This window comes from Dermatophagoides farinae, unplaced genomic scaffold, assembly GCF_024713945.1.
Source record: "Dermatophagoides farinae isolate YC_2012a unplaced genomic scaffold, ASM2471394v1 contig4, whole genome shotgun sequence".
Classification (NCBI taxonomy): Eukaryota; Metazoa; Arthropoda; class Arachnida; order Sarcoptiformes; family Pyroglyphidae; genus Dermatophagoides; species Dermatophagoides farinae.
Genome location: NW_027461519.1, coordinates 53098 through 65824, shown reverse-complemented (window position 1 = coordinate 65824; position 12727 = coordinate 53098). Strand labels below are relative to the sequence as shown.

At 33.8% G+C, this 12727-nt stretch overlaps 1 protein-coding gene across 1 annotated transcript; it reads right to left on the bottom strand.

Moving 5' to 3' along the window:
* Positions 1-2063: 2063 nt before the first annotated feature.
* On the bottom strand, positions 2064-12351 carry LOC142598020 (calcium-dependent protein kinase 6-like). Its single transcript, XM_075735002.1, has 3 exons — positions 12204-12351; positions 2878-3543; positions 2064-2068 (listed from the first exon to the last, which is right to left on the bottom strand). Exons 1-3 carry the CDS (start codon positions 12349-12351, stop codon positions 2064-2066), a joined length of 819 nt encoding a protein of 272 aa, XP_075591117.1.
* Between the last annotated feature and the right edge of the window lie 376 nt (positions 12352-12727).

Sequence of the window (12727 nt, the reverse complement as noted above, 5' to 3'; positions counted from 1 at the left end):
GTAGAATATGTAACCATCCATTACTATTTAAATTTTACTATTCTGAGGAGGACTATGAAAACTTTTGTGACTTATTGATAAAGGAAAAAAAATATTTGCCTGAATCAAGAGCGAAACTTCTGACACACATAATGAGTCTCTGTGATTTTGACATTCACTGTGAGGCTTTAACTTTGAAAAATGACTTCTCAAAGTTTCTAATTCCAGATAAGTATTTTCTACAAAGTGCAAAGCTTAGAGAACTATTCTTAATTATTGAAACTTATTGTTCCCGTGGTCTTAAGATTTTGTTGTTTTCTCAATACACTACATTTCTAAACGTTATTGAACACGCAATCAAAATCTTCTATCCTCAATTTCGTTTTTTACGAATTGACGGGTCAACAAACGTAACTATTAGAAACTCAATAGTTAACGACTTTAATAATGGCGACTACTCGTTGTTTTTGCTTAGCACTAGAGTGGCTGGAGTGGGCTTGAATTTGACTAGTAGCCACATAGTAGTCATGATGGATATGGACTGGAATCCTCACAATGATCGTCAAGCAGAAGCAAGGGTTTATAGAGTTGGACAGACAAACGACGTATTGGTTTTTCGTTTAGTATGTAAAAATACTATCGAAGAAACAGTATTACGCGTGTGTAATCAAAAGCTTACGCTGGACGAAGTCTTTGGCGGACTAGAAAACGAAATAAGTAAGCAAATCCTAAAAGATTTTTACAATAAATGAGAGTTTAATTTACGTCAGCTCTTTTAATGTTTAAAACTGCATCTTGCAGTTTTGCGTTTTTGATTTTGACAAAATCAAATTCGTAGATAATTGAATGGTGACTTATTTTAACCAATGATTATTTACGCAGTTGTTTAGAGATAAGTTGCAATCGCATCTACGTCGCTCAGCCGACATTTCTGCGTTTGTTTTACTTCGAATATAACTTTGTATTGAGTTTTTATGGAAAAGTATTAAAGACAATGTTTGAAACTTAAAATAAAATTAAAGCATCAGCTTTGGCAATTGTTGCATTGTTCGTAAACATAAAAAACATGAATTTATCTGTTTACTATGGAGTTGAACGTTATTTAAGTTTTTATTTGGTCTGTATTGTACATAATATACTAATTTATCAGTCTCTTTTTTTGTTTAAGTGAATAGATAGTATATATAGTTAAAACATTTGACTGAAGAGACTTTATTTCATTCAAAAAGAATACGTTTGCAGTTTAGGATTTAATCTTGATATAAGTTTTGAGGCTAGAGAGTTAAAGATTTGAAATTTGAGTTAGTTGGCAGTCAGTCAAATTACCGTTTTATAAAATAGTACGTATTATAAATATAAACTAAAAATTACGACAACTACACGTCAATACTGTAAAATTTCCGATAAAAAGTTTCTAATTCACGCTAGTACGACAGAGTAAGCCAAACTCTACTAATAAAATTCATACATTGTCATAAATGACAATGATAATGCCTACATTAGTGTGAGCGTTAGTAAATAAATATTTTATTTGGTAAAGAAATGCTGCTTTGAAAAAAGCAATGTAGTATATATTAACATAATTTTGAGCTATATAGTTAAAAAACAGTGAATTTTCAGTTCATGGTGTTCAAAGAAAAGAATTTATAAATATAAATGTTTCAAGGCAACATCCTTAAACAGATCGTTGGTTGCCGCTTCTCTTTGATTTCTCAGCAAAGTTGGCGACAGCCTTAGCACCTTCGTTGCAGGCCATTCTGGCGAGTTCACCTGGTAATACAAGTCGAGCAGCAGTTTGAATTTCACGGGCAGTCAAGGTTTTAATCTTGTTTCTCTGACATAACAAAGCAGCTTCGTCCATGATTTTGTTCAAGTTGTCAACGCAAAAAGAGTTCATAATTGCCATTGATTTTTGACTCATTGTCATGGTCTTGTCAGTGTTTTTCAACACTTTAGCGATGTAGGACGAAAAACGCCCTTGAACAGAACTGTTCTTCACTTTTTTTTTCGTGGAGCCCTTAATAGCAGAAGGATTTTTAGAAAATTCAGGCTTGGTAGTAGCAGTAGTCATTTTCTTATAATAATTATTCTGTTTTATAAATAAAATTATTAATAAAAATATGATTTAACGGGTTCAAATTGACGTTATGACGCAGATCACACAAAAAAAATATTTTTTAAAAAAAAAATGTATCAATAACTTATGTTTTGCAATTTAGATTTTCATTTGTTGATTTATTGAGATCGTTTCTCACGCGGAAGAAATATACTGATAGTATTTTCTCCAAGTGATTTTATTTGTGTGATCAGTGTCAATTTTCTTGAGATCTTTTAATAATTTTTGATATTCCGGTTTGTCTGTGCTATCTTCTCCTAGTATTTTTTTCGCTAGCTGCTCCGTAGTTATATATTCTAAATTATATTGTAACATTTTTTTGAAAGAAGCTCGTATTCGATCAATTCTTGACTCGAACCACGAGATTGTGCCTGTCAAAAACTCAGTGTAAGTCAGTTGACCATCGTCGTCGAGATCAAGTGTTTCAGCAATAGTGAGTGACAATGCTTCGGACAAACCAGACGCCATGAGTGATGCAATTAGATTTTTTGTTTTAATCGTTCCTGTAAAATCTGTATCAAGTGCGTGAAAAAGCCTTGATAGCTCAATGACTTCGCGGTCGTAATTTTCAAATGAATACGTGACGATGTTTAGTAATATTATTTTTAATACTGGGTAATGACAGAATTTGATCAGGTTTTGTAAAACACTTCGAGGGATGTTAGCTTTTTCGATAACTAAGTCTTTTGTGAACCAACTGTGGTTGAGTGCCTCTTGCGCAGAGCAACGGTCGTTGACTTTTTTTTGGAACATCCACCGCAGTAAGTCAATGGCCGCTTTACTGCAATGAGTACATCTGGTTTGATATTTAGGGTTTGAGTTGTTAACAGCTTCGTTGACTTCTGTTATTGTTCGACCTGAAAACGGCAAGTAGCCCGTCAACAACAAAAACATTATGCAGCCTGCACTCCAAACGTCGCTTTTGAATGATAATTTTCGAGAAAATACTTCAGGAGCCATATATAATACGGTTCCACCCGCGTGGTGACTGATTGTTTGCGATTTTTCGAAAATTTCTGATAATCCAAAATCAATAATAACTAAGTGATCTCGAATGCTTGAATCAACAAACATGATGTTTTCAGGCTTAAGATCTTTGTGCAATATGTTGTTTGCGTGCATATATGCTAGAGCCGATAAAATTTGTCGCATCAGCAATCGTACTCTTGTTTCGGAGAAAACCATACCGCGTTTCTGCACGTTATTTAATCTTTGATACAACTCTCCTCCTGAACAGTAATCCAATATAAGATAAATATTATTCAAATCTTCATATATGTCATGAATCCGTAATATGTTCGGATGTTTTAGCATTTTCATTGCATTTATCTCTGCTTCTATTTGTGCGTGTGGTATTAACGCCTTCCCTTTGCTAATAATTTTGCAGATACGTTTGTCACCCGTTGCATTTTCCTTAACTAAAAAAACGGTTCCAAATGAACCTGACCCTATTTTATTGAAATCTGAGAAATAATCAGTAATATTGTGATTTTCTAACTTTGTTCTGAAAATATAAACTTTATTTTCCACGGTTAAGTCTGTCTTATTAAAATATTTGTTTCTAATACGATGTAATACATTCCAAAACTAAAATATTATTAACATTTATTCAAATGGTGTTGGCGCAACTTACAAATAAAACGAAAGTGTCAAAAGTTAAATATCCTGTGTTATCTGAGTCAAATTTGTCAAACAAGGGTCTGATATCTTCTGCATCATCAACTTTGTTCAAGCCACAAAAAGGTAAAATGGAATTTATAATCTCTTTAATATCTTCAATTGTCAGTGGCTGATTGATAGATTTTTTCGTATACTAAAAGCGCAAATATATAGAACATGCAAACGTACCTCTACATAAGTTTTAGCTGCATTGTAGCAAATTTGTTTATTTTGCAGGATATTATTTAAAATAGTTCTTATTGTAGATCTATTATTCTCCATTTATATATTTTAGCGATATATTGTGCTTGTACTCATCTTTAATATTTGCAAGTATAGCTTTCGCACAGCAAAAAGAAAATTCAAAACTCTTTTATAATATTTCAAAATGCATGCTAGATCATTTAATGAAGAATTGCATAAATTTTACGAAAAAAAGTTTGATAATCAATATATAAAAGAAAAAGCTGATACTGATATCACAATTTTTACTAGCCTTAAGGCTTTAAATATAAAATATTCAAAGAACGATCTATTTGTATTTTATTCTATTTTGTACGATGATCAACTGATTCTAGATGAAGGAAATATTACTATTTTGAGAAATGGCGTTTTGTTGCGTAAATTGTGCGAATTAACAAGTGGAATATTTAAAAATAATAATAGTCAATATAGGCTTTTGTGTTTTTTTATAACTACTGGCGCTTTGATATATGTAAATGATGATACGGATTTGAGCAAGTTAATTCAAACTGAGGATGACGTTAATTTTGTCAAACTACTTTTTGAAATAGAAATTGTGTCGCAGTATACGTTGGATCAAAAACCATTTTACAATGAAAGTCTAGTTAACGAACAAAATTCAAAGTCAAATAAAAGTATTAGTGAAAGAAATAACTTGTATTTTTTTGAATCGGATATTGCATCAAGCAGTGCTATATCAGAAACAAAAAATACGGATTCAGACTCAATTTTGTCTATAATTGAGTTAAATAAAGACAACGGTTTGTTAACTGAATTAAAACGCAAAACGGTATCTGAAAATTTTGATAAATGGTTGGAACATAAAAACGACGTTAGAAAATTGTTACTGAATTTACACTTGGTTTTGAATACATGGAAACCAATAAAGTGGTTTGAACTCGACAGCAAACAAAACATCAAAAATTTTTTTCAAGCCGCGCTTTTACAGTGCCATACAGATAAAAATCAGGGCCTAAACGAGGAAGAAAAAAAAAATCTAAATTTAATTTTCACTACATTACAAGATTCATTTAAACTAGAGTGAATCTTGCAAATAAATTGTATGAATTAGATGATAAAAACTGATTCGTTAAATGTTAATAGATGTTTTTAGATTTAATACAGTCTGATAATTTATGGATATTTGAACACTCTTTAGAGCAAATATACTTTTGTTTGCGTAAGTTGGAACAGGGTGGACACTGAAATAATGTAACTCTGCCGCAAACATGGCACAGAGAAACTGGTGGCAACGTCGTAGGAGGCGCAACAAAATCTAGGAAATGCATTACTCTAACAAATGTAAAAGACGCTACACTTACTTTCTATCATCAATGCGGTCTTCTTGCAATAACGTCACGATGTCGAAAACTTCATTTGAAGGTTCAACTTTTACGAGCCCAGTATTCTTCTTGACAGACTTTTTATTCATCTGAAAAAAATAGTAGATGAATTTTTAATTACACAATAGTACAGAAGAGTTAAGTAAAAACCGATAAATAAAGTTAAGATTAACTACAGTAGTACTAATAAAGATTAATTTAATTAAATAGTGATAATTAGATATTTATCCTGGCTAGATAAAATCAACTCATGACAGTCTAAAACGTTGATTTCATATAAATCAGTAGGGGTTTTTATTAAAACCGATTTATCTTTCTTGTTAAGAATGTAATCGAATTTAACACATAAGGGACAAATCTCGAGGTCTTTCTCTTCGTTAAAGTAATGAATTCGGTGAACTCCGAAAGACGCTATTTCGAGTACATTTTCGTACGAACTACATTGGTCATGCTTGTTATGAGTCACTGAGAGTTTTGAATTCGCAATCAAAATTTCATTTTTTCTCATAGGTGATTTTTTGATGACTTTTTTTTCGAGCCAAGTGCTTAAAAAATCAATCTCGTCGGACTTTAGCAATAGTGAAAAGATGTAAAATAAAACTATAAATTTTTTTTCGCTAACAGCGGCATAGGCAAGAGAAATTAAAACAGCTCTGTACACATCTAAAGAACGCTCATAAGAGTTGTTCAAACATATCAAGTTACTAAGAGTATGTAATACACTGTCTTTAAGAAAAACTTTCAAGTTGACATCATGATTCACAATGGCACTATGGTTCCATGTAATAGAATTAATAAAATTGTCGTAGATGTAAATAACAAACAAACTTAAGTCTTTACAACATATACTTTGTATAACGTTTACGGGAGGTTCTATCAACTCGTACCTGTTAAAGTGCGTACAGAAGTCAATGTTACTTTCTTTGTCAGAGACCGTGTAGATTCCGTTAATGACTTTGCGATAAGCGAAATACGGAGAGTTTTCGTGATCCCACAAGAGAGCTCTGTCTATGACTTTGTAATTTTCGTAATAATCAAGAGGTTTAATCATATGGTAGTTGACTTCGTTCAGGTTAATCATTAAATTTGCTTTTTCGATGTAGGCGAAGTAATCTGGGTCGACAGACTTCAAAACTTCGATGTCGCTGTTGTTTTCCAACAAGTTAGAAAATATCTTGCATGGGAAATGTTCATTAGAAAAAGCGTACGAAATCAGTCTGAGCCATGTAAGTTTTTTTTTATCAGCGTGTTCGGCCGATTGTTTCTCGTTAAACAGCAGAGTCCTTTTCTTCATGTTCAATAACGTTTGAACATTGTCAATATTTTCGTTTTGTATATACGATTCTAACAACTGTCGATCGAGGTGACGAATAAGCCGAAACAACAGTTTCTGGCACGCATATTGAACTGCTCTCCGTTTGCCATTGGTTATAATCAGTAGATAGTAGCAAAACTCATCTTCAGTGACTTCCAATGTAAATACGAGCTGGAGCATTTCTAGCAATTGCTGTAGGATGCTATCTCTACAGGGAATTGTTAAGCTCGATTTTTTGAGTGTTTCTAAAAAAATTTGATAGTTCGAGCTGTGATTGATTTTGTTCATCGAATCTTGTATCGCTGAATAATTGCACTTCACGCAAAAAGCCCCAACTGAACTTGACTTCAAACAGAGCTTCAAATCTTTCAGAGACAAAGTCGGAATGTAAATTCGTGGATACGCGTAACAGCGGCGCGGTCTCAGCTTTTTGTGTTTGACGAGTAACGTGGGGATAAACGAATTCGCTACGCTCTCGAAAAACCCTTTGAAACACTCGACGTTGTCAGTGATGTAATCCGCGTGATCTATGATGAGAAATGTAACATTACTTTGCGAATGATGGGCAATGCGTGTTAGCATCTCGTTCCAGGAACAGCCATAGCTGTAGTACGCCAATTTGTCTATGAGTTTGATCATATTCGTCTTTTGAAAGAGTATCTCATTTTCCATGCGGCTCAAATCGTATTCGTTGGGCACGTTCTGCGTAACGCCATCGGTCGTGTCTACTTTTTTGAAACTATTGTTTTTTTTTTGGTCTTGTTCAGACTTGTCTTCGCGGTTATAGAAATCGTTTTGCATCAAAATATAATTGTTTAAATCCGCAACTGAGTCATGCTGAGTTGAACCCTGCAGATCGTCTACCGTTTCAGCGGTTGACGAAGTCGATCTTGTGCATCTGAACTGTCTGAGTAGTCGGTTTTGTTGTTTTTTAATTTCACTAATTTCTCGTTGACCAATAATGTATGAGTTGATGTCAACTATTTTGTTACTTAAGTAAACAATTTTTGGACCGCTGATGTGCTGAGCCAATATTTTTTCGCTATTGTAAACAGCTCTGCCCATTATCAAGGCAAACATTTGTGCGTCGTCGCCGTGCAAAACTGTTGGATAGCAGGATTTTACTTTTCTGCGCAGCCTATCGCTCGAGATAGCAAACAGTTGCTGAATTCCGTTCGAAATATACATCAAGCTGTCGTCAAACTGCGTAATGTTGCTCACTTTCCGTAGAAAGTTGAAGTAGTCTTCTTCGTGTTCAAACAAATTCAAAAGGATATCATCAAGCAAAATCGTATCATAAAACCATCGATTCGTAATTATCATATAAAGCTATGCTTAATGCAAGTCATGCAAGCTCGTGTGAGTTGATATCAAAAGTAAAAACGTTTTTTTCAAGTATTGCCTAAAAACTATTTAACTAAACATACGAACCAAACAAAAATAAAAATATATGACTAAATATCTTAATAAAATTTAATCTATAATCAAATAGACGTCGTGCAAAAAATTAGAGCATTGATCATTTTCAATGAAATAGAGAAAATGCGCGGATTCGCTCGAATATACATTTGTTTGGTATAATTTTTTTATAAAGTTTTTTCGCGTTCTCAGGGACGAATTAAACTGGCTAAGAGATTTATTTAAGCTTCTACGGAGTGATCAGATTTTGTTTCACGGCGAATAAAGCAACAATGGAGTAATGGTGTTTCGTGAATTTATTGGAAAAATAAAAAAATCCACAGGAAACCATTATGAATACCACGTAGTGTTAAAGCCAATAACGGTTTTGTTGATTCTTTTCTCGATCAGTTTTTTTCTAACACTGAACGGTTTTTTTACGTTCTTCTACATAAGAGATATTGTAAGTTGTGAAATTGAGTATGACAATCGAGCCCGGGGCACGTACAGAATACAGGTGCTACCCGAACACTGCAAAGGGCGAATCTTGACAGACAAAAAAACTTTTCAAAGTTACATTAAACAACCCATAACATTGTACTACCGACTCGAGAATTTTTTCGTGGGCCACATTCTTTTCCAGAAAAGTTATTCCCTGGATCAGCTGAACGGACACGCTTCGACAGACAGAGCGGCCGTTAAATCTTGCGAGCCGTGGATTGAAAATGACAAACATCAAATATACTTACCGTGTGGGTTAGTATCGCGATCTGTTTTTACAGATACGTTTAAGTTGTACAAGGAAGATGGTACGCCAGTTGCAATCAGCGAATCACTAGAAGACTTGGTTTGGCCGCTAAACAAAACATCAATTTTAAAGCATCCACAGCTGACGGAAGAGCAAAAAGAACATTTTGATGATTGGCTAGATCGAGACATTTTTCCGGGTGGTATTAGTAACCCCCACTTTCAAGTTTGGACGAAATTGGCTGGTGTTCCAAATTTTTCAAAGCCATACGCAACAATCAAAGAAGACTTGATTTTTCCTTTTTATGTTGAAGTGGTCGACCGTTATGACACTAGCAACGGCAGTTTCAAAAAAAAAATAATAATAATGCAGAAAACTCACTTAGGAGGTCGGAACATGTACATACCCTACGGCTACATCGCGACCGGTGTGATCACATTTTTGATATTCTTGTTCATGTACTTCAAGAACGGGAAAAATCCCCGTTCCTTGGGAGACATACGATTCTTAAAAACAAAATCATCGCAAAAAGAGGCTATTGCCATTAGTTAGATAAAATTTTTTTTTGTTTGTAAAAAACCGTTGTATCTATAGAATAAAAAAGTGAAAAAGCATAGTTTAAGTATTTGATTAAGTTGCGTCGGTTGAATATCAAATCTGCCGCGGGGTTTTCCGGAAAAATCGTGTTTTCCAGTTCGGCGTGATCAGGCCTAGAAACATTTGAGTGAATGAAAACTTACAGTGCGTACTGAAACGTTAAGATGTTTTGATCGTACTTAAAACTCCAGTTGATGTTGAGATCTTCACTATAATCTACCAGAACAATGGAAAGATCGTTTGACATTGTTTTTGTTTCAACTAAAATATGATGTTTTAATAACGTTTCGAATGAAATGGTCCACCGACGAGGCAACGTGGTTTTATTCATAATACTAATGATTTGAAACATGCTTGGGTTTTGTTCGTAGAATTTAAACAAATTAAGGTAGGGGTCACTGAAATGCTGGCTGACCGTTGAGTAAATTAAGTTTGTGAGATATTCTGCAAATTTTTCTAATTCATTGAACCTTTTAGAAAGCTTGGCTTTCAAAGGGTTGATGTAATGGTAAAGTTGTTTATAGTAAATTGATGCATCTAGCCGGCTTTCTAAAATGCCAAATGATGCTTTAAAAATGTCGTTAATAACGATTTCATCCCGAAGATTGTTTAATAAATCGTACGACTTGTCGCAAAGCGCGATGATTTTTGAATTCTTGTTTATTGTTTTAGCTGAATCCATATATTTAACCGTTTGCTCTAACAAGGTGTCCAGTGCTGTCGCTTCTAATTTGTCTGTTAAAGTAATGAAAGCAATTATTGTGTCTAAGTAGTGGTCAGGCTCGACATACGTGGGAACGAAACTGAGTATGTTAAGCTTAGTCATAGTCTTGTCTTCTAAATTTTGTGCTCGGTGTATTTCCAAAGTTGAATCGGCAAACGTGAAAATTTGTGGTACCATGATTTTCGTTCTGGGGTCTCGAATAATCCCAGAGCTAAAATAATTTATGAGAGGAATAAGTTTTACAGTAAAAGTATCAGTATTCAGTTTGTCGTATGCGTCATAGTTTTCTTGTTCAAAGTCCTTGACTTCAGGAAAAGGCAGCGATGTGTTTTTACTAGTTGTGATATTTTTAAGCAAATGATACAGGCGATCGAATGCCACCGCTGTGAAGTGTTCTTTGGCATATCTATAATAGTAATTAGCAGTGATTTTGATAACGTCTTTGTCTAGACATCGCCAAAAAAAGTCATGTTCAGATTTTTCTATATAATATGTTATATATTCTTTGAATAGGTTTATATCTATTTCAGCCTCAATGGTGTACAACGATTTGAAAATATTGTAGGCTGCATTTTGGAAAAATCGATCCATTATTTGCATATATCTGTCATCGTGTTTCGAGTACCTATGAAAAATGACATCTATAGCTAACTCGAAAAAAAATAAAAAGTTTTTCTGCGTTCTAAGACAATCCGTAGTCTGATAGCCATAATTTTTTAAATCTTCAGGATAATATTGCACTAAAGGGTAAATAATATAGGAAATATAAACCTTAAAGAAAGTTTCTGTGATTTTAATGCTCGTGATGGCAGGTGTTTTCAGATTTTTAGCAACTTCAAGGATGATAAGACTTAAAATTTCTAGTAGTTCTTTGTTAATAAAAAAGAAATCAAACAAGTTTCGCTCTACAGTAGTGGCAAAAGTTTCGAAAAGCGCAATATTGGATTCGTAGATGGTTTTTTTGTTAGTTTCGCTATCATAATCAAGTTCAACATTTTGTGCTGAAGACGAATCGTTCTTAGGAGGCGTATTTTTTTTGTTGTTTTGACTCTTTTCTAGCATATCAACTTTAGATTGAAACTCTTCAAAATTGCAAGCCCATATTAAATAATCGTTGCTGGCAATGCCAAGATCTAAATCCAAAAGTGTTTTTAATAAAGATGTCGTAGATTGATTCGAAATACAAATAAGTGGATTTAAAATTTTCTTAACTTCAGTAGAATTACGAAACAAAAAATCGACAAGCAGAATTCGAAACGCGCTTTCTTCACACATAAACAAAGATTCTAGATCGGTCTCAGTATAATATTGCACTTCAGAAAGTGCTATGTACCGCAGTAAAGCGTAAATACTGGCTTTGTTGCCATCAAAATTATATAACGAGTTAATATACGAACATGTTAAATAAATCGTATTTAACGAACTCGTAGTATCCAATATGGTTAAAAGATAAGAAGGTTGCAGATATTGCATTCGAACTATTTGTTCAAGCAAGTACGTTTCTTGTAAGCTCTGGAGAGTTTGCGAAGCGTTAACATCGTATATCTTAGGAGGCATGTTATCAATAACGGTTAAAGCATTGTAAATTAAAGTAAATTGTTTGTTTTTTTTGTCAATTGATTGATAAACTGTACTCAAACGAAGTATCTCTTCAAACACTGTTTTGCATTCCAGATTGAAGTCTGAAATATAATTTAGAAGTTCTTCATAAGAAATAGTACTTTTTAAATAAGACTGCAACATGGAAATATTTGGCGCACTGTTGTTGTTCATGTATGAAACCAAATACATTAATTTGATGTACGAATTGTTAATCGTAGAGTAAACACTGTAGCTTTCATAATCCTGATTTTTAGCGGTTACACCGTCTTTTTTTCGTTCCAATGTTTCGCGCGATATGGCAGCTGTTTTTTTTTGCGACTTATCCGGAATTATATCGTTTATGGCCCATTCTACTTCGATAATATTACATTCTGCTGTGTTTTGTTGTTTTTGAAAATGAAACCAATCTGAGGTTGAAATATTAATATTAAGCCGGTTGAAGTGACCTTGCGTAGAAAAAATTACAATATAATTATTACCTGCTGTAATCGTTTTTGGCTGGAAGCCTAAATCATAAATGACTGGCGAGTTGTATGTTTTAACATCTAGCAATGTTTCCGAATTTAAATTGAGATAAAACTTTTTATCAAGTGTACCAAGTAAAACCAGTTTATTTTCAACAGTCATGATCCCTGTAAAAGCATCTCCAGCAAAAATCTGTCGCACCATGACATTGTTCAACCCTGTTTCTAAAAGTATTCCTTGAATATTGGTGGGTTTAGATAAATTCTCCATACTTGACAAGCAGCTATATAATCCCCAAGCAAATACGAAACCTCTGTTGGATAAAACTACAGAGTGGTTTTTGCAAGCCAATACCTGCAGTATGGTTGTGTTTTTAGGTAAAAAAAACGGCAGCTTTTTCGGTGTGTAAGTGTTTACGGATTCTACAAAACCAAGTTTCCCGTCGTCGGAGTTACCCCAACTATATACGTTGTCATCTTCGTCGACTGCCAAAACATGGTTTGTTCCACATGATATAAGTTTGATTGTCTCAGGTAGA

Excerpts from the sequence above, each read along its gene's own strand:
- LOC142598020 (XM_075735002.1), bottom strand. The coding sequence starts at position 12,351 with ATGACTGTTGAAAATAAACTGGTTTTACTTGGTACACTTGATAAAAAG. Across the intron at positions 3,544-12,203 it reads GCCAAAAACGATTACAGCAG|GGTCAGGTTCATTTGGAACC; the intron begins GTAATAATTATA and ends TCAATAAAATAG.